This window comes from Tetrao urogallus (assembly GCF_951394365.1).
Source record: "Tetrao urogallus genome assembly, chromosome: 14".
NCBI classification, from domain to species: Eukaryota; Metazoa; Chordata; class Aves; order Galliformes; family Phasianidae; genus Tetrao; species Tetrao urogallus.
The window spans coordinates 6,596,952-6,620,034 of record NC_136827.1 but is presented as its reverse complement, the minus strand read 5'-3'; the positions used below and the strand labels follow the sequence as shown (position 1 = coordinate 6,620,034).

At 36.2% G+C, this 23,083-nt stretch overlaps 1 protein-coding gene across 4 annotated transcripts in view; it reads left to right on the top strand.

Moving 5' to 3' along the window:
• The window catches only part of GABRG2 (gamma-aminobutyric acid type A receptor subunit gamma2), a gene marked incomplete at both ends in the record, with an annotated part of 66,100 nt that overhangs the window by 29,289 nt on the left and 13,728 nt on the right, over window positions 1-23,083 (top strand). For all 4 annotated transcript variants that reach the window (XM_079542434.1, XM_079542436.1, XM_079542437.1 and 1 more), the window contains 2 exons: window positions 1,737-1,819; window positions 2,512-2,649. In XM_079542434.1, coding sequence (XP_079398560.1) covers window positions 1,737-1,819; window positions 2,512-2,649 — 221 coding nt within the window. The remainder of the gene's footprint in view (window positions 1-1,736; window positions 1,820-2,511; window positions 2,650-23,083) is intronic.

Sequence of the window (23,083 nt, the reverse complement as noted above, 5' to 3'; positions counted from 1 at the left end):
TTTCATTTTGTGGTTATTTTACATTCATTACACATTGCATCACATTGCAAGAGATAAGAGAATGACTGGAATGGAAATCCAAGGTAAATCAAAGTAAGCCTGATAAAGAAGATCCTAGATCAACTTTTGAAATGTTAAATTGGACTTAGATACACTACAATCTCTTTGGACTTTGTCACCTTTCTCTTCAGACCCCTTGGTTTCCTTCATTAGAATGAGATATATGTTACAAAACTTACAGTTGTATCAAATATTTATGTATGCCTAGTTTCTCTGGTGAGTCACAGCAAACACCAGTAAGGATTCAACCTGGTTTAATCCTGAGGAGAAATGTGGTAGTATCATTGCAGATCTGGGATTCTGTTTCCTCAATTCCTTCTCCCAAACTCAAAAACAGTCAATCCAGACCAGCAAACAAATCAAGCAAGCAGGTCTGCATGGATCAACACAAAGCTCCTGACAGAACTCATACATGAAAAGAAAACATACAAGAGATAAAAGCTGGGGGAATATAGAGACAGTGCCCAAGCACCCAGATACAGGATTAGGAAAGCCAAAATTCAATTGAAATTGAATTCAGTGATGGACAGGAAAGCACTAAGAGTCCTTACACATGCATCTTCAGCAAAAGAAAGATTAGGAAAAGTGTGGGCACACCACTGAATGGGAATGGGGATCTGGTCTCAAAGAACATAGAAAAGGTCAAGGTACACAATGCTTTCTTTGCCTCAGACTTTACTGCTAAGACTAGCTTTCAGAAATCCCAAGTCTGGGTCCATAAGACGCTGGAGAAATGGGCCAAGATGACTCTGATGGAGTTTAGCATATGAAAATTTGAAGTTCTGTAACAGCAGAGGAATAATCCTATGCATTAAGACAAATCAAGGGGGCCAAACAACTGGAAAATATCTTGCAGGAAAAGACATGAGGATCCTCATGGACAACCCATTCATAGAGATTCAAGGAGCAGATAAACACTACTGCTTTTTCCTCTCTCCCACTCCTTCCTCCTTTTCAAAGCCTTTTCTTTTGCTGCTTATTTGCTTAACAATTCAGGTATCATGCAGGTCATGCATGACTGAGGCTACATGTAGGCTAATTAAATGAAAAATAATGGAGTTTTTAGCAGGCAAATAAGGGGATGCATCTCGTTTAATTTTGGATTTCTAGAAGTACATGTGTCTGCCTCATAAAGATCTGCAGCACCTACACCACTTGATATTCAGTAGAGAGAAAAACCTTTCTGGTGCATTCCTCTTCAGATTTAATTTAGATGTCTATTTTGGAATGAAATCAAGAATATCCCCAGAGTGCCTTTCTTTCCACTAGATAAGAAGATAGTTGAGATGGCTATCTTGGATGCAGATGTCTGAATTTGGTCTCCTGACTATTGCTTCTTAAGAAGTAGTTTTTTTTTTTCCTGTAAAATATGTTTCCATAGTGTTTTTTGGCATGTTGAGACAAAGAAATTTGCTACTACTCATGAGAAAACCTGTGTATCCACTTAGGGATTTGTTAATCATGAGTAATGCTGCTTCAAAAGCATAAAAACAGTTTGGAATACAAATTAATACACACATACTAATAATTTCCTCTTCCTTTCTATATTCATTGTATGTATGCATATTTCATACTCAGGTTCCATACTCATAACAATCCTGTTTTGCTAGCCATTATGAAGCTTTTAGTATAAGCTTCTCATGTATATTCTGTACGTCTGATCTCTTTCTCCTCAGACTGACGATTGATGCTGAGTGTCAGCTACAGTTACACAACTTCCCAATGGATGCCCATTCCTGCCCCCTGGAATTTTCAAGCTGTAAGTAACATGCTTAGAAATAGCTCTTTCCTGACCCGTGCTGAACTACTTATTAAAAACTTATATACTTAGAGTCAGTTAGGGTTATGTTTTTGCTAAACATAATGCAATAATTTTCAGTTTTATTTTGTATTTATTTGGAAGTACGGAAATCACATGTGCACAAAGATAATTTAAGAACATTATGTAAAATTGATATGACTTCTGCAAACATTGCAATTAATATTTATGCTTAAATTTCAGCACAAAAGTAAAATGTTTTATCTTTGGCATTGGAGTCTTGTGGTCTGATACTTTCTCTTCGCAAATGGGTGCTATGCTATTCCAAGAGATGGAGAAAAGGGTTTGAATTCTGTGTTTAGGTCAAAGAGTGAATACTGAACCCTACTGAAGTGATTTGGGCCTTAAAACAAACAGATGGTCAAAACTACATCCTACTGCACAATGAAGTGCAAAATTCAATATTGAAAAATGTACCTCAAATTTTATAATAGTAAAAATGCTACATTACTACTACATTTACTACTAAGTAACTAGAGGGAAAAGTATATATGTATATATATAAATTTACTTGCGATATGCTTCTCCAGTTTCTTCCAGAAATAGAAAATAGTATTTTTACTCCCCAGAGTACATTAAAATCCTAGCAATGACTATGAAACAAAGCATTCTGTATTTTCCATTGCAATAAGATGGTTACCCAAGGGAAGAGATCATTTACCAATGGAAGCGCAGCTCAGTGGAGGTGGGAGATACCAGGTCCTGGAGGCTCTACCAGTTCTCCTTTACGGGACTAAGAAATACAACCGAGGTGGTGAAGACAACATCAGGTAAGACAACTGATCTATTTACCAGTATATTTTCTTGTTATGATTTTATTGAAGGAAACTAAGAAGAAAGAAATCTCTTACTGTTTGGAACTTGACATTGGCAATTCACAGAATAGATACAGCCTTTTAAATAAGGAACTATCTAGGCTTTAGTATTTCCTAAGAGGAACTTACAGGAAGAAAAAGTTGCTGCCTGCTATCAGTTCTTGCCTTGTGCTTCTGAAATACCTGGCACTGCCAAGAGACAGCCACTACTGCAAAGGGTGGGTGGGCAAAAGAACTTGCTAGCCTGCGTCAGCATAGGGAACAGCACAGCTGAGTCACAAAGTAATTTTCTGATACTGGTTTGAATATTTAATAGTCCTGTTCCCAACACTCACAAGCAGAAAGTTGACCTGGACAGAAATCAAATCCAAAGTCCCAGCCTCTTTTACTACAGCAGCTCCAAGTGTATTTTGTTCATTAAAACAGGGCACATTTAGCTCTCAGTAAAGAAAACAGCCTTGCAAGCCTGAATCTCAGATGACTTTCCTGCATATTTTTATCTCCTTGGAAACAAGTAATGGAATTTAAAATAATAAATGAGGAAGGACTCTGCTTTTAATAAAAATGGCAATTTGAATCCTGCTAGCTTTGCAGAAAGTACATTCTTCTAGACATATATATTGTTTTATTTGTCAGCAGAAAGGAAATCAGTGAATATGAGAAAGGATGCAAAGAAGAATAACATTTTAATGTTCGTGTACATCATGATATCCCTTGTCTTTGATTCCTTACTTTAATGAAAGCATTTTTTCTTTCAGACTGCTTTTGATTTTCACCTGATTTTATTGCTCTGGCAAATATATTAATTCAAATTCAGACATCTGTGTTTAGTCTGACCTGAGAAATATCCCCATCCATTGGAAAGAATAACACAATTCTTTCTAAAAGGTCAGCATCACTGTTATATTCAAAAGGCAAGTGAGCTACACTAGAGCTGAGAGCAGCCTGCTGTGCATTGCACTGGAGTGCAAACAAAGAGTTTGAGAATTAATTCAGCTCTCAACTCCTGAGTCACTGGATATTAAGCACCACTGGCATGTTTAGTCTTATGAGCAGGGCAAAAATGAGATGAAGCCTCCCAGCTGTAGTCACATTTGCCTTATGGCGTCTTCTGCCATTTTAGCTGAGGGAAATATTTAGTCAGCTATTTAAGAAAGCATTTGACCTTTCTCATTTTCCCAGAGAAATAAAGGTGCAAAAGAGGACAAGATAGCACTTTTGTGTATGGAGCCATAGCTGCTAGTAACTACCATTGCACATGACATGTTGAAGTTGCTCTCTAAGCAAAAAAAAACCAACCAAACACACAACAGTGCATCTCACCTCAACCTCCCCTGAAGCAGTCACAGCACAAAAGCAGCAGTAACCACTAAGGTCTCATCCTGCCCAGGCTTAACACTAGCTTTACTTCAATTACTTGAGTTTCTTTTATTTGCACTTTTTCTTTCCTTTTCTGCTTTGACCCATTCTCTAATAAACTTATTTTGGTCAGAAATAGAAAGCACTACAATTTTAACATGCTACACATTCAGATCCACATCTTGCACTGGTGAATCCAAAGCACTCTCTGATGTTCTGCTGTTGTGTAATGAGATTTACGGGAAAGTACAGGTAGTAAAGCACGCACACAGACAAATACTTTCTCATGCAAAGATAAAACTTTCTTCAGGAAATAGCCATTAAAGACTGTCATACTAACCTGGAGTACTACCATAATGTTGCATCAGTAATTTTCACATGACAACACACCTTTTAAATGAAAAAAGTAATTACCAGTTAGCACACCCTTCAAAGAAGCAAAAAGTCACTCTAATCGCTCAGCTACTAAAAAAGACTCCTGAACTACCTTAAAGATCTGCTGAGTACAAAAATTTGCAAAACTAGCCTGTGCTTCTCCTCCTGCAGTTATCCTACATTTGATTTTCCCTGATCCTTTGGGTTGTACAGTCATAAATGGGCAAGAAAATTAGATTTGATTTTGATCCAGGTGCAGAATCTAAATAATTAGAAAATGGGGAAAAAATAAATTAAAATAGAGATTGTCATTAATATCATCTACCCCCTACAGATATTGTGACATAGCTTGCAGGGCCCAAAGAATGTTCATTGTTACATAAGTTCTTATTAGCATGCTGGGAACTGCATTAAGCTCAATATTCCTTTGCCCAACAAATTCTCTACCTATAATTACTCTAACGTACACACATTTTTAACAGTTTCCCTAAAATAAAAGACAGGGAAAAACATGAAACCTATGTGCACCCTGAGTACGCAAGTTACAAGTTTGAATGCCTGCATAACCAAAATGAGATACAACAATTTATGCAACTAATTACAGTGCTGTGGATAATGTAGTTTAGGTACAAACTGACAGTAGTCCCACTCCAATGTTTTACAAGACTACCCACAGCTCTTCCTCCTAACTTAATTTGGCTGACAACAGAAATCAGTAAAACCTGAACACAAGAAGGAGGAGTTAAAAGTGAACGAGATTGAACAGATGTAAATCAGGAGGAGCCTACAGGTAGTATCCAGGCATGTGAGAAAATCGGGTAAACTTTCTCTAACTTCATTTACTCCATTTCAAAACAACCTTTTGGTTCTGGCTTCACATCTCCCAGTGACTAACACATCCTAGTCTTTGAGGGCCATGCTGGCTTGGTGACTGGAGCAAAAAAAATAAAATCAGAAAGGATGGCTGTGACTTGGTTATTGAAAACTCTGTCACCTCTACTTCTGTCACGCCATAGCTGAATATTTGAGGTTTGTGCTGAGTTATGGGCAAAAGCATATAAGAATTGTTTGAGTGTAAGCTCTGTAAGATCAGATGGACTTGCTGAAGTGACTACCTGTCGGTTAGAAAATCCTGTCAAAATAAGACAAAGATGGAAAAACAAGGCAAACTGGAAGAGACAAACCATCCTGTCTGTTTATTGTATCTGAAGCAAGCCATTCAGAGTTGTCAGCTTCTTTATCTCTGCACAGAACATTCTAATGCAACTCTCATGTTTTTCAAAAGTCACAGACCAAGCAATAAAGTATGTCTCAGCCAGAGGAATCCGCTGTCAATAGTAATGGGAACTGCTAAGAAAAGTGATGGACTTGCTGCACTGTTTTCCCACCTCATTTATTTCTTATTTTTAATCCACGTTGAATCTAAAATGTCAAAAACCAGATATAAAATATTTTTTAAAGTAAAAACAAGAACTCTCCTTCATTTGAATTAAAAATATAGAGCAATACCAAATGAGCTTATTGAAAATGGAAAAAGATGTGATAGAGCAATTATTTATGATAAGGATAAAGCTAAAAAGGAGAAAGGAAAAAAGAGTCTGGGGGCTGCAGTAGTCAAAAACCACATTAAGATATGGAATGTGATACTGTTACAAAGGCTAGTTCTGCTGGCTATTTGGTGCTTTGCAGTGAATATTGTGTTCCTGAATACTGTATTTTGCAAAATCGTTTGTGAATGTGCTATTATTAGGGAGGTTCTGCTATTCCCAGTTCACCTCCATGACTGAGTAGTTCCTTTTTTGGATTGGATATTGTATATTCCTTAGCTACAGAGCAAGCCCTGAACTTTTATTTAATTAGACACACAGGCATTGTGTATCAATAAACAACAATTCAACAAGCTGTGCAAGACCCATGACTCTGGTAAGCCAACATCTCTAAATTCCATTTTACTTTCTTTCCGCTCTGTGTTTTGCAGAGGTAATCAGAGTGGTGTAACAGATTTTGTATTGCTCATAACTGATAAACAGTGTAAAATTTGTAATTAAATATTTATCTTGCTCTGCATCTATTTAGCTACATAAATAGATGTGGGTCTGATTTCTGCTTTATCTAAAAAACGTGGTCAAGGCTGTTATCTCATGGAAGAGGATAAATTTACAGTCTTTTATATTTTATCTTAATGCCATATTAATGAATTGAACTGTTGGCAGGCACACGGTCTCACAGCACTCCAAAAGAACAGGAGCCCTTTCTCATATTTTTTCATAAAGTCAAGATATGGTATGACAGGCACATTGAATATTCGAAGATATTTCCCTCTGTTGGGAAACAGATCTGGCATTAAAAAATGACTGGATGTGGATTTCCGCTGTGCTTAGAGATAGTTTAAAACTGTTTTAGTTTCCAATATGTGCTTTGTCAGGGAGAATGTTTGTCTGAAAACTGACAAACTCCCTGTTTAAAGATACTGATCCAGTGAATGGCTACAAGATACAAGTCCCTGCATTTGGCTTTTGAACATGCTTTGTACTCAGCTTTGCAGAGGAGTAAATGTTGATGTGATCTGTAAGTCAGAGAACCCACCACACTGTGTCTTAAGTTGTTCTGTGCACCTTCATTGTTCTCCTGATAACTTGACAGGGTATTTATCTCAATATCTTAGTTTTTTTGTATGTTTTGTTTTTTTTTAAAATGAATGCTTTATTATTATCTTTCACAAAAGTATACTCACTGTATATGTGAAATATTTAAAGCAGCAGGCAGATACAACAGACTGAAATTACGTTTGCTGCTCTGAAGGAAACCCACAAGCCCAAGCTAATATCCTTAACGCTTAAAATATCTTAAAAAAATGTTAACATTTTATTCTTATTATAAATATTCTTATCACTTCTGTACAAAGAGAGCACCAGTGAGTAAATTAGATTTCTTTTCTTTCCTTTTGCCATTTCAACTCTCCCTTATTTTACCGATTCAAGGTTGCTCACATAAACCACTTCTAAGCAGTTCCATATCCAGGGTACAACTATTTGGAAAAAAATACAGAACTGGCATAATTATTTAACTTTCACATAGCACCATTATGAACCATTACAGAGTTACAGTTGATCTGTGAGCAGAAGGGAGATGTTTTTGTTATGGCTGTGGCTCACAATTTTGATACTGCTGTCAGGGAATAAAATAGACAAGGTAAATGCTCCTGCATAATTATTTACAAAGAACTCTGAGTGTAAATAGCAAACTTTATTCAGATAAACCAGATAACTCACATGTGCTCCAGCAATTCATCAAACTAAAGAATGTCTGCTAAAGTTATAATGTTGTAAAGTTTGGTCACTGAAAATAGCCTATTTTTCATACTCACATCTTCAGAGTAGAGATATAATACAGTTCCATCCCTACCTCCCAAAACTATTATATACTCCACATTTTCTCATCCAAATTGGTTAATTGTGTGGCAAATGAGCATTCATAAATTAATTCACACAAAACTGCATAAATGTTCTAATTCTGTAAGCAAGGTTTCTGTTTCATTCCTGTTAGACTACCAAACTCTATGCACAAGTCCCATTTCAAAACTGCGAAGTCAGAACACCTTGTATCTATTTATCCCCATGTGCTGTGTGCCAGACAGACAAGATGACAGGGCTGAGCTGAAGGCCTTCTGAGGAACTGGACCATGGCAGACCAGAGAGAGGCTGCTCCTGGAGTGGCTGGGAAGAATTCAAGCCAACTTCAGTGACAGCTCTTCTACTGTGCCAGCTGCTTGGTGGCACTTTTAAAGATCTAAAGGATATCTGCACAGTTGTCTTTCTGCTTTCTCTATCCATTCAAACACTTCTCTTTCCATCATCTGGTTCATAGCTGTTTTTAATAACTATAGACTCACTCCTGTGACAGCAAAGCAATATGAAGATCCATGGCACCTTAACAGCATAGGCCAGATGGAAGGGAATTTAACACAAATCATATACCAAAAAAATGGATCAAAGGGATACATTTGAATGTATCCCTTATTTGAATTTGAAGACATTGAATGTCTTGTGGATTTATTTTTTTTTTTTTAATCTTTTGAGATGAGTTTGGAGCATTCTTAACATTCCAGTAACAGAAATTCAGCTCTTTTACTCTCAGTTTTTCCAAGGCTCATTAATGTCAATTGAGTCACCCAGCAGTGACTGTCCCTGAAGAAAAGGGCTGTTAGAGCCCAAAACTTCTTGACCTCTCAACTGAACAAAGACTCTCAAGGGTCGTTTGTCTTTCTGAAAAAAAAAAAAAAAAAAAAAAGGCTTTCTGAAGGTTTCCTGTATGTGAAAGCATGGTTTGCTCCAATGTAAACTGAGCTTTAGAAAGGTCAGGTAAGGATAAAAAGGATTAATATACAAGGAGCTAGAGAATAGGGGATAATGTGGAACCTTACAAGCACTTCAGCTAAACCAAATGCAATGTAATTGCAAGAGCACAAATGCTAAAAAAGGCAGGAGTGATTTTCTAGAAACGAAATTTTCTTGGTACAAAAGAACAATGCATTTAAGGAAAATATTTGTCCATTTAAGAGCAAGAAAATAATTCGGAATTTTAGGATTTTTTTTGATAGAAAAATAACCAATGATGGCAATCTTAAAAGTAATAAATTTATGCCAAAATAAGCAAATTAATGAAGTGATCCTCTCAAAGGATTTCCTGCAAATATCTTAGTACAAAAATGTATGCAATGCCTCTAGTATATCTATGAATATGTTTATGTAAATACTAATGAGTCTGAGACACAAAGTATATTAACATACCAGGTCTCTTTTAAATTTATGTTTGGTAATGAAATCATCACATTCCACCTATTGATTAACATTCATAGAAACTTTTGCAATATCGCAAGAGAAAATCATTGTAATTCCACTTAATTGATGTTAGATCTAATTATAATGAATTGTGGGATAGATTAGAAGTTAAACAAAAAACGTCTACTTACAATTATTTTAGCAATAAGATGAATGAATATTAAACATTTGTAGAAGTTTTTTGTCATATGTATATGTATATTTAATTTATTATGTATATTTAAATTATTGATTTGAATAATTTTTTTATTGTGCTATTTAAATTAAACTTCAAGCAATCCTGTAATAAATTAGAGGTTTTGTGTGCACCTAAGTCTTTCAATGGTAGAGTCAAAGTAATTCTAGTAGCCTGTGAATTGGTCAGCACAGCACTGGCACTTGATTTTCAGTCTGATGCTTCACTCGTAATCCCTCTTTGTGTTCAAAAAACACATTTGTAGTCCAGTGATTTTAAGATAATTTCTTTATTTTTTCCATGGGTCTTAACTTCCTTATTATCTTTGTGCTCAAAATTTGTTTCAGAGAAACAAACTCAGGAAGGATATTTGAAGGTGATGACAATTTAATGTTCATGATTTGTACAGTGTAGGGATAGGTTATGTGAAATAAGTTTGCATTTGCCTTGGGCACATACGTGTCCTAAATAAAAAAAAAACATATGTTTCAAATGCTGTGCTTGCACAGCTAAATCTCTTCAGTTTGTAAGCACACTTCTGAACTTCTCAATCTCACATCACTACTTTGCATTCTCAGCAAGCTACTTATCTAAGATATTGTTTAGTTTGGGCAATACTAAATACTAAATACAGTGACAGTATTTGAATTGATATAAACTGTATTAGAATTGTCACTGTATTTGAATTGATATAAATGTAAGGCTGATTGGAAAAGATATGCCAGGCTTTGTAAACATCAGAGTCAGATGCATTGCTAGGAGTTAATAATACTCAGACAAATATCTGACTTAAAAAGAAAACTAAACTAACGTAAAATGACTACATTTAAAGACAGCTTTGGGTTTTTTTTATGTCAAATAAAACAGAAGAAACAGAAAGAAAATAGATCAAAGTGGTAAATGAAAATGTGTGCAGTACGTAAAAACTTGGAACTCTCTGCAGTACCTTATGAATGTAAGAGTTCTATTTGTATCATTAGGTCCATGTGGTCTGCAATACCATGAAACAATTTTGACAACATATTCTCAAAGAGAAACATAATAGAGTAACATTGAGCATGGTAGTAGCTTTCAAATATTTGTCATTATCAATTTTTATTAGAATTAACTCCCTCATTTTCATTGTAAAAATAAGTTCTTAATTGTAAATAGCAAGTTTCAACATTGCTTTTTTAAACAAGGCATAATTGTCCTCATTTTGATGTACATTACAGAAGCTATAAATATGGCACTTATCTCAAAATGTGATACAGTCTATTAAGTCAGCTCTTTGCTATTTTCAAGAAGACTGCATAATTAAAGCCAACGAGCTGCAGGATAAAATTTATGTAACAATACTTTCTTGTCTCATGACCTACATAGAAGAACCTTAAAATATTTTTCAAAATTTAATGCATAAAGTATCACAACACCCTTTTTGTTCCTTGATGCTAGTGACTAGAAATGACCATGCAGCTAGTTATCAAATTGCTGTCTGTTCTTGGATATGGTTCTTAAAATGGAAAAAATTACTTTAAAAAAACAAAATACCTTTATTATAAATACTGTGTTCTTGTTGACTGTAGCTCATTGTTAGTTCTTTTTTAACCTTGAGAACACAAGTTTGAAGAGGAAGTAGAGTTGTATCATTATATTAGTAGCAATAGCCATATAGAGCTGCTTACATTCTGTGAGTATGTGGGTTAAAAAAGCAAACAACTCTCTTCCCTTGTACAGCTCAAAAATCTAAAGCCCATTCCTTGCCCATTCAATTTACAGACAGCAGTAACTATTTGACTTTAACATTCCTTCTCTAGATACACAAAATGCAAAGCCATGGTCAATAAATAACTAGCAGCAAGTTCTTATTTCTTACTGTTATCTAGTAACATTTAATAAAATAAAATAATAAAATAAAATAGAAATTGCTAGTGATTCCTACCACTCTTCACAATTTGTTTTTGTATATTACTGTAGCAAACTGCTGTTCTGAAACAGAGCTGCAGAAATAATCAAAAGAAGTAAAAATCATAAACAAAAGCACCAATTCCTATATCCTAAATAAATAACTAATTAGGATAACTTATTAGAGCACACTGTCACTCTCCTGCTGTTTATAATAGAGCTGAGGGTCTGAGCAATGAAATAAGAGTTCATGGAAAACACCATTTGTCTTCATTCTGGAAAAATCTCAGTTTTGAAGAAAATCAATTTTATTTGATTTTATTTGATTTGAAGAAATTACATTTTATATTGCTTATTATTATTTTAAAAACCAGAATTTTCAAAAACAGAATGACTAGATGCAGCAATGCTGCAGGAAAAAAGTACACTTTCAAGCATGGGAAATCTGTGATATCCTTCAATTAGATAGCATGCATGCAGCAAGGAACTTTGTTGGGATTATGTTTTACTAAGCAAATAGGAAAAAGTAATTATGGATCTACAAGTCAGAGAAGAAAAAGGAAAGAGAAAAACATCAACCTTTAGAATTCTGAAATATGGAAACATAACATTTCTGCCAACTCATGAAATAGCTCATTTTATGAGTGGAGATCCAATCCCAGCCCTACACCAGAAAGTAAAGGCGCTCTCTCACCCATCCATCCTGGTAGCACTGTCTTAGAGCTTGGCAATGATGGAGACTGTGAGTGTCCTACCAACTGGCTGACCTGCAATAACCCATGCCATTAGACATGGTAATGCCTGTTTCACACAGTGGAATAAATCATTTAGTCCTCACAGTATAGCTGCCACAACTCCTGGACATTACATTCCAAACCAACTCAGAATGAAGCTACCCCAAGCAGACAAACCTGCTGAGCTTGTCAGCTTTGTAGCCCATCCTGGTTAGCTACATCCCAGACGTAATGCTGGGGTGAAAAAACCTCTCCTTCTTATCTCTTTCCTTGTGGCCTGCCCTCTTTCTTGCAGTCACCTCCTGAAAAGTTTAGAATGGATTTTCATTTCGCAGCATGATAGGAGATTTTACGTATGGAGATTTAAAAATGAAAAATGAATAGTTCTGTGAGCAGAAAGCTTATTTCGTGCAAATTTGGATCTTGTAGCAGAATTCCCCACTGTCTAATGAACATGTAAATGCCAACTTAGCTTTTTCAGCAGCTGAAGCATTCCTCACAGGTGCTCTCTCAGTTTCTCTGGAGTCTGATAAGAGCCAAATTCATGCTTTAACCTTTCTTGGGAGAAGAAACGTATGGAGCAGTGGATGGTATGGAAAGCAACACTACAACCTTATGTGACAACCTCTCCAGTCCCTCTGTGTGTATTTTTACACCTTGCAACTTCTGGTTTAATAGTCACAATTGATCAGTGTGTTCAGAACTATAAACGTGGAGGCCCTGAGATAGTATAACCTTGATTTCTCTTACGGGAACAGGATAAAAGGTAATATGCATCTCTTCATTTTACCAAGAACTTAAACAATATCAGCTTTGAGGCTCTAAAAAAGGTCTATTCACTCTTTGTTTCATTTTTAATTAAATTTCACAAGCCATTGTAATTTCAGCCCCCAGATGGGACTCAAGGTCTATGAGCAAAAATGCTGCAATGAGAATACTGGGAATTGAAATGAAACCGGGAAACAATTGGGAGCTTTCTGGAAACCTGAGTTTTTAGCCTAATCTTTGTAGGTTGAAAAATGGAAATCATTTTATGTTCAGTTCAGATAAACATATTTCCATATCAGTATATAGTGTTCGTGGAATCAAAGGAATAGTAATATTCAAATAGTCACTGAATGCTTGCATGAAAATTCTCTAGCAGATATAAAGAAATGAATAGAAAATTAGTAATATCTGGTTCTATAACTCTGAAAAAAAGGAAATTCAGCTCAAGCTGAAGTGATTCATATAGTCTCTACCCTCCAGATTAGGTTAATGCAGAGACTTCATTCCATCTCTACTAAGTAAAATCAAAGACAAGTGCATGATCATTACTAATTTTCTTATCTGAATGGAGCACCAGAGGTACTACCCAAGCACAAAATTTGTAAGACACTACATAAAACTAAATGTAAATGAATAAGTAGCCCTTCAGAAAAGGGCAATAAGGACTAATGTTTTGAATACGGTAAAGTTGTAATTCTGGGTAATATAAACTTGAGAAATAAAAACTTCTTTTCTTCTTGATGTAATATCTTTTATGGCAGAATCTCAGTCAACAATCAGGATTGCTAGCTCATGGTAGTACAACTGAACAACAAATTATATCATGTTCACCTGCCTACAGAACTTTCTTTACACTTGTGTTCATACTTCCAAACATTCACGTAGCTTGGCATGAAAGAATCTACATCATACAACAGATTTTTCAGAAATATGCCATCAGTCATCTTCTTTTGAACTTATTCTACTACTGGAAATAAAAAAAAAATAAAGATTCATGTGTCTGGGAACCCTTTGAGGTGCAATTTGATAACAACACTGCTGTTGTTTCCACAGTAAAAACTAGTCTTAAAAAAAAAGAAAAAAAAAAAAAGAAAAAAAAAAAAAAAAGAAAAAGATGAACTTCTTTTGACTCTACTTCTTTTGAAGTATTCTAAATTCTCTCTTGGCTCCAATTGCTCTCCCAGCTGCTGTATGCACAAAGGAAACGTGACGTGCTGATAGGACACGGGGTTAACAGAGCTGAACCCATTGAGCAGACTGCTGCTGATACAGCCTCTGGTAGAGCAATGCTGTGCTTGTGGGGAGGAAGTGATGATTTCCCAAAGGAAACTGGATGGTATTTCCATAGCCATATCCTTTCCATGAAACTCAAAAGCCAGTTTCAAAGAAAACATTGTTTTCCTGAGCATAAGGACTCACTGCTTACAATTTTATGATTTCATCCTTGTGCTAAGTGATGTAACTTCAAGTCTGATCTGCAGTACTCCATAACAAGCTGTCCCTGTGAGATAGAAATGACCACTGTATCATTTCTTCATGTAGTCTAACATCTCATCCTTCAAGTCTTTTATGATAGCACCCTCCACAGAAAGATAAGTGAAAAAAACAACAGGTAACTGGGGCATGTTTAAGATTTTCTTGTTCTTAGCCCAAGTTGCAGCCTTTTCTTTTTATGGAGTTACAAACACAGCAGCTATTTTTTTAGAGAAGAGTCTAGGAGACCCTACTACAACACCTCTTTGTAGGGTATGGCCTAGCCCATGTAACACAGATCAGCTCAGAAGTGAGGGTCCTACAGCGTTCCAAATGCAACCTTCTCTGTATGCCACACAGCATTTTAGTTCCAGTATCATCAGTTCATTTTAAAAAGCTTTACACTATATAGCATTTTCAAATGTTAACAGAAGAAAGTTTTAAGAAGATATAACCCACAGGAATCACAATGTTATAACCTCACATTTTGGAAAGGATTAAGAGTTTGTACTTCATGGCCTGAAAACACAGTGTGATGCTATTCACACTGTGATGTGGAATGGGATCCCAAGGGAACCCGTTCTGCAGTAGCCATGAACATCATCCTGAATACGTCTATTTGAGAAATAAATAGATCCTCAAAAGTATCCTCTTGAAAAGGGCAAGTCATTTAAATACCTTGTAGGATTTGAACCAGTGTGATTACACACATCTAGAAGCTCTACCTTTATCCCTGCAAAGCTTGGTAACTTCAAGATGGTATCTGCAGTCTCTAAAGAAGTTTTTTTCATCCTAAGCTTGATCTCTTTGACTTCAAATAGTGCTACTAGTTATAAATTATTCATGTTTCAGAGCTATTTCTTCTGAGACATGATCTACAAACTAAGCATTCTCTTCATCTCCATTCTTCCCAACAGGCCTGTTGCATGCAGACCTGTGGCCTACCTGATGCTCATGCCAGGTAGTAAAGGTAATTTTAGAACACTGACTCACTGCTTACCATTTTCTTGTATGATTTTTTAGTTTCTTGTATCAGCATTTAACTATATCCTAGTTTCTTCTGCTCAGTGCCTTTATTTCTTCTTTCTCTCTGATAGCTGAAGAGATTCTGGATTTGACAGTTTTCCTTCCTCCATGGATTTTATTTTCTACCTACTGTCAATTACATCCCCGTAAAAAGCTCAAGAGGTTAAAAATATACCCAGACATTTGCTATATCCTTTCTTAGCATATCAATAACTGCTCTGTTAGAGCTAGTTATTTCCATTCCATTTCCTCACCAATCACACTTTGGACTAGTTTGCAACACCTACTTTTGTCAGCGTATGTTTCTGCTGTGACATTAGCTGTGATTGTGAACAAGATTAATTTGCACATTGCTGAAGGCTTGCACCTGGCTTCTGTGAGACAAAATGCTCAAGAAACCAGAAACAATTTTCAATCTGTTCACAGAGCAGTCATTGTCCTCAGGCAAATTGATAGCAGGGGAATGACTGCTACTGTTTACCTCTCAAGCACTCATCCATGGTAGCCTCTTCAGAGGAATGTCGCAAATTGGAATACAAATGCATTTGTGATATTTTTAATTAAAAATGTTCTAAGTAGTCATTAAAAAAATAATGCAATTCAAAATGTCTTACTTCTAATATTTCTAGATGTGAACTCTGAAGTAACAAATCACTCCAGGTAGGTTGGCAGACTCTTATAGCAATAAATTGGATTTATCTACATATGATCAGAAAACAGAACGTGTCTCAAATTCTTCCATGTTCCTCATTGGAAATAATGCAGTTTTCAGGTGTATACTTTCCCAAAACATATTCATGAGCAGGAGCAACCTTACCTGACATAGCAGGTTTGCATGTACAGAAAGATAAAAGCACAGCTTACGTGGAAGAGAATGTTCTTGTTTGAGATAGTAGGTGCTCAGAAAGAAAGTAAAGCAACAGGTTATCCTGAGACAGAGAACACTGTAATTTCCATACCTTGGACAGACCATGCAAGATAAAGAAAGCTGTATTGGTCTTCGGAACAATGCATACCTCCATAATAGCCAAATTAAGCATATTTTCAGGTTTTCTATCCTTCAGATTAGAAAACTGATTCTTTCAAGTCTCACCTGATCTCTTACTTCAAAAAGTGCTCTTCTAACCAATCCAAACTGTTTGCTATGAAGTCTATTAGCCAAATTTCTATGAAACAAGCTCAAATCTATGTATGAAGGTATATCTACATTAGCTAAATAGAAACATATTCTCCCCAGAATCACCAATCTCAGAATGAACGAACCATAGACCACATTAATTTCTAGTTTTATTTGTACAATTTAAATGCAAACAAACTCATTTTTAAAAATGAGAGTTAAACATAACTCAGCATCAATTCCAGGCAATCACATACTACAGTGAGAGGAAAAAGCCAAGTATACTTCTGTGCAGCTTCAAAAAGGCCCTGAGATTATCTGTATATAGGAACTACTGCTACTGCCAGTGGGGGTGGGACTCAAAACTGAAGGAAATTTGTATGTTTTGTGCATAGCTGGGAAGATTCCTTGCTCCAGGCAGTCTAAGACACCAGTGCTTCTTTAGTTAACTGTTTATGAGGGTAAGCCCATGTCCCCAGAAAGTAATCATTCCTTTTTAGAAACAGTTCTGTGTCACTAAACAGAAGCCTATCAAGGAGTTGTACCAGAACTGGAGCCCTGACAGCAACTATATTTGGCTGCAAGTTCAGAAAGGTGCCCATGCAGCATTAGTAATAGCATAAAGCTCACTTTCCTGGTATAAAAACAAATTGCATACTACTGAATATAGGCAGAGAAAGCAAGAGCATCCCATAGCATATAATAATTCTGAGAACATTGATGGGTACCAATATTTCACAAATAGTTACTTAAAATTCCCACCTTCTTCTCTGTTCTTCCTTTCCACTTACATACACAGACATTCAGATCTCTTTCATCAGCAGCTCTTCCTGGTGTAGGCAACTTGTACAGACCAACAGCAAACCTGATAAGTGCTGAATCAAGATCACCCTATGTCACAAGTTCATGCTTACTCCAGTGCTTTATTTGCTGGGAAGAGGAGGCAGCTCAATTAAAAAATGACATGAGGAGGCTACAAGAACGGCTCCATAAAGAGGTAGCCAGGACTGAGCAAATCTTCGAACAGTGCAGACACTGAAGTACCTGGAAATAGTAACCCAGTGTGAGCTCAGACCAGCACAGTTGAGGCATGAAAAGGCATCCCACATGCAAGGCTTGGGCTAACGCTTTAAATGCAATATTTTTGGTCAAAAGTTTCCTCCCAGAAACTGTATCTGCTGATGATGATTTTGGTTTCATACCAAAAACCTCATTAACAAATTCTGAATGCTACAGGCTAAATACTGTCGTTTCCTCCTGCTTTTCTCTCTCTCTTTTTTTTTTTTTTTTTTTTTAATTTGTTTGTTTTTTTAAATATATAGATGTTATTATTCCATGTTAACTCAGTAGTGCTAAATGCTAAAAAGCCAGTGCTGAGATTGACAATTTATGTTTTGGTGTTTGCTTTATATAACAGGAAACCAATTCCACTACGTCTTGCTAATGCAAATGAATACTAAGATATACACAGGAATAGTCATATACATCATAGTCATACACACTACGTAGTCAAATAAGAAAGTTTTAAACAAGGATTTAGCATTAGATCACAGTTTAACAAAGTGTATGAACATCCTCTCTTCCTGACTCTGTCTTGAGAAAATAACAGCTTTCTGAAGAACTCAATATGCCAACAATTAGAACTGGAAGCTGAGGAGGATTCCTGCAGAATTTAGCAGGCTTTTCAACACTGAAACTCCTTATAATTAAACCATGGTTTTTTATGTTTGATGTTTTTTTTTTGCCTTCTTTTTTTTTTTTTTTTTTTTTTTTTTTTTTTTTTTAAGAGAGAATAATCTTTTGCTATGATTTTTTTTATTTTTATGTTTATTTTTTTAAGTTTACTAAGCAGCAGGAAATAATGCAAATTTAAAAGTGTTGGCATTTTTCATCTTGCCATTCTAACATATTGCAAGTGCCAGTGTAGGAAGGGTGTTATTTTTTTTACAAAGTTCTGTTATCTGTAGTTGTTACCTTACTTCCACGTTGTTAAATATATACAAATATTACAAAACAACTGTTCTTTTTCGAAACACTGTAATGAACATGACAAAACTGGAAAGTTTGCGTTTTTTTCTTCTATTTTTAAGAAAACACTGTTTGTAGAAATGGAGAAAGTTTCAGACCCATTCTTATAATAATGATTGGCCCTTATTTGCAGTGAGTTTATTTTATTTTGCTTCTTTGCTCAACTGTACCTATACTGAATGGCTTTTAGTGTCAACAGGAAGACAAGAATGTTTAACAGATTTGTTGAAATTTCCTTAGGGTGTGAAAGCAAAGAGAAAGATATTATATAATATGTATAAATATAGACATAAAATATAAATCATATATTATGCAATGACTATTTCTTCTTTTTCTCAGCCACTCCCATTAAATATTTTCACTTAAGTTCAAAATAGAATCTGCCAGATGTAGTTCAAGCTTACAGTGGGCAAATGTTCCAAAACCTCCATGGGAAGAAAGATGGGGTTGAGAGAAGAAGAACAGCTGTTTTACAGCCCTAAAATTGTTCATGGAGGTGCTGGAACTAGACCTGAGATATCTTGCCTGTTGCTTCAATGTTCTAAGCAATAATCCACACTGCTGGAGATATTGTTGGGCTCTGCTGCCTTTCAAGAAGTCAGTTTATTTTTCATTCTGTATCTGTGTTGGGTTCTTGAGCTCAAAGTCATCTTCTCTTATTACTGAGCTGCCTTAGCTCTCTGCAGCCCCTGACATTTGGTAGCTGATAACACTGAGCTCTGAAGAAAGTTGGTTTTGATCTATGCTACTTTTGTTCCTTGATGTTCTGCCTTCCAGGATCTCATAGCTGGGCGAATTTTAGTCTTTTCTTGGTTACTTAGAATGGTTTCCTGGGGGTTTAAAATTAAATATTTGCTGATTAAATCTTCTGAAATATTTAAAGGATGCCAAAAATAAATGAAATTAAGGGTCTAAAATAAATATACTGCTGGAAGTCAAGCAATAAAGCATGTTGTATTCCTCCCAGCATCCCTTGGGCTTTTTGTTTATCGTACTGTCTTTCTAGTGATCTCCCTGTGCATTCAGTGGAAGAAATGCTGGTGTTCAAGTGGTGCTTTCTTTTATAAATATTTCTTTTGCTGGGGGGTTAAGACAGAATGAATCTGTGAAACCCATAGCTTCCCTGCAGAACTTTGCCTCCATGCACTCATGTCTTCTCTCCTCTGGAGAGGAAAGAGAAGAAAACATCAAGTGTTGTTGCAGCCCCAGGTTATGTAATACTGTCTCTTGGCTCTGAAAATAACTGGAAACATCAAGAGAAAAGATTAAATGTACTGTATCCTCAAATTCCTCTTCTCTCAGAATGAAAGGCCTTCAGAGGAATTCCAAAATGACCTTTGCCATGCAAAACAATTTAGGAAGATTTAAAAGCAAACCTATGAAGCACTGCTGTACAAACTACATTAGTCCTGTGCAGTCAATTCAGCAACCAGAACACACACAAAGCTTGTTAAAGAGTGCTTATTTCAGGGAGTTTGCTAACATGCCTGTAAGTCTGTTATTTAGATCAGAAATATTACATCGTTTTATCTCCTTCTATAGTTTATTTTCTTCTATATTTCTGTCTATTTTCTTTGTTCTATCTTCTTCATCAAACAGGCTTGCATCTAGTTTTCTACCATTTCTGAAATTCTGAGAAGTCTGCAGTAGGGTACATAAATGCATGATAGGATGTGAACCTTCCTGTTCAGTCATGAGTAGTTCTGCCCATAGATTCATTCACTGACCACAGCAGACTCTATGCTCTAAGCACAATGTCAGCTCAGATGAGAAAGTCTCGCAAGCCCACCTGAGAACTGATTCACTTTGGGATCTGTTTGTCTCCCTTGACTGACCATTCGGTTGACTTGTTCTCATAGGTACTTAGGTACATAGGTAGTTATCTCCTGTGTTTAAGAGCAGCCAGGGTTGGATACTGCCAGGAAATGTGTATACTAGGGGTATATGACTTGGATACCTTGAAATGAATTAAATACAATAAATCATATTTCTTATTTGCTTACATTGCTGATCTCACTGCATCTCAAAACCTTTCTTATAACACTGGCAATTCAAAACTAATCAAGTCTTGCTTTAAACACACGTGGAGCTGTCAGCTGTTGGAGTGTAGTTTTATTATTTATTTGCTGAAGTGAACAGGCTTTACTTGGTTGTTCAGAGAACAAACAGACATCCAAAAGAGTCAAGGACACAGGATGCCTGCCTGTGGGGATTGTGGCTGTCTGCTTTCTCATTTTAGTTGAAATGTTTTTCAGTCACACATTTGCTCATCTATTTGTTCCTATTTCCTACCACAGTACATCAAACAAGTTATTTAGAAACCCAACTTCTAACTGCCCAGAGATGAGATGAGATGCTGAGCTGGGCTAACACTTCCTGGAGAAGAGAGAAGTTGGAAAAGGAGCAGAAGGTTCTTTAATTTGCAGATTATTTGCACAGTGGCACTTAATGACTCCCTCACAGCAGTTGCAACCTATTACATCATGCTGCTGCCACATCTGAACACTAATCCTGCACACTAAAAATCCTCCTGCATTTGTTGATGCTGCTGTAGTAGCTAAGCTGCCTTCATAACAAATACTCCAAAACAAATTCAAAAAGTTCATAATTACATCCCCAATCAGGAAATATATATATATATATGTTAAAAAAAAGAAAGGCTCTGTATCATGCATTTTTCTTTCAAAACAGTAGAATGGACTGAGGAATAGAAACATACAGAATTTTACCTCCATTCCTGTGTAGTGATATTTCTTAGCAACAAAAAATTGTTAGGGTGAAGCATGTCTCTGTGAATTCAAAGGGAAGGTGGGAACAACAATAATAGATTTTAATTACTGTCTAGAGTCATTACATTCTTTCCTTCTATAATTAGAAACTAATGAGAAGTGGAACACATTCTGTCAAACAAACAGAGAAAACAGCACGTCACGTGGAATGAGCAGCTAAGGACCAGAAAGAAATTCAGAACTGTGGTCAGAACATCATGTCATACATAAAGAAATTCCATTTCTTTGGATAGCTGTAATGATTCATCTCATTTTGCAGGAATTTCATCAGCTCAAGTTGTCATTTCACACAAACACAAACTAATTCCAGCTCCTCTCCCCTGGTCCTGCTGGAAATCAAGGTGTTTGACGTCAGACACATCCACACACAGACATACATGTGTTACTCTTTAAAAACAGAAAAAAAGAGGAGGAAATCTCTTCCCGCCTTCCACCCTGCTGTTCAATGTAGTTAGGATTCATTCTTTGGAATGTAAATTGAAAACCAGGCTTGCTGCTATCTGAATCCCAGAGATAATCTTACATAAATGGACTATAGTACAAGCTTTGTGAAAGTCTTAATGTTGTTTTACCCCATTACATAATCAAGCTATAATCATGGCTTAGAAATAGATATTTAGCATTGGGGTGGAAGTCACTTAGTACAGCTGCCACGTTGGATCAGTGATGACTATGAATCGCCTTGTCCTTTATGTAACACCCAGGCACAGCAAGCACCAGCAGTCAGGTAGAAAATGAGACTGTTTCCAAGTGCTTCAAGTCTGTTGCAAGCAAATACAATGCCATTGCAGATTTTCTTTCTTTCTTTGCCCCAAAGGCTAAACATTCACTGTATTTTATTTCACATCATGACTTCCTATGACACAATACTGGTATTTCACTGCTAAAACTCAGAGGAAAAGAGAATGTTGAGCAGTTTTGAAAAGGAAAAGACCTAATTATTTTCTGAAGCTGTCTGGCACTTATGCATTTCAAAAATGAGTCGATGAAAGAATCTAAAATTGTAAAGTACAGAAGCAATGAAAGGGTATCTAGGAAAGGATGAAATAATGAGGAGTCATGGTCAGATACCTAGGGTGCAGTACTCTTTCTGACTCTCCCTCTTCCCCAGTCTTTTATTTTACCTGGCTGTGGAAAGCAATAAATCTTATAATTATCAGCTTATGATCAGCACTGTGATCAAGTATCTGTCTTTATGAAAATTCACTCAAGTGCTCCTGTGATCAAATATTTTGGCCAAAATGATTTTACTGTGATATATGTAAAAGCACAATGCAAAGATAAGTAAATGTCATCGTGTCTTCCTTTGACAAATAACCACTCTTAGAAGTTCGTTTCCATTAGCAAAATGGGTTTGCAGGACTAGGCAAACCTTAGGACTTCCTGATCTGCAGTAAGAAAGAAATAACATATCAAAAATATGTGATATTAGATGTTATATAAAAGAGTAATTTGTGTAGGTTAAATATGAATCCACACAAAAAATTCTGTGCTGAGAAAGGAATATGTTTTTCTTATATCACAGTAACATCACAAGACATCTCACTGACCTCTTACCCCTAACAAAACAATAAATGCTAGCAAGAATTCCAAACACAGACCCTGTCAAGGCAAGAAAAGAGATGGAAACAAAAGCACTGAAATGAGTACACCAATCTTAAACTATTTACGTGATACTTCTTTCTAGATTAAAGATGCACTGTGCAATGCAGCCCACAGTCTGACACTGGCCTGGTTTGGGAGAGACCGGAGTCCCATCTCCTGTTGTCACTTCTCCTGCCTGCCCTGGGGATAGCACTCTGCCCCAACCACTGCTGAGC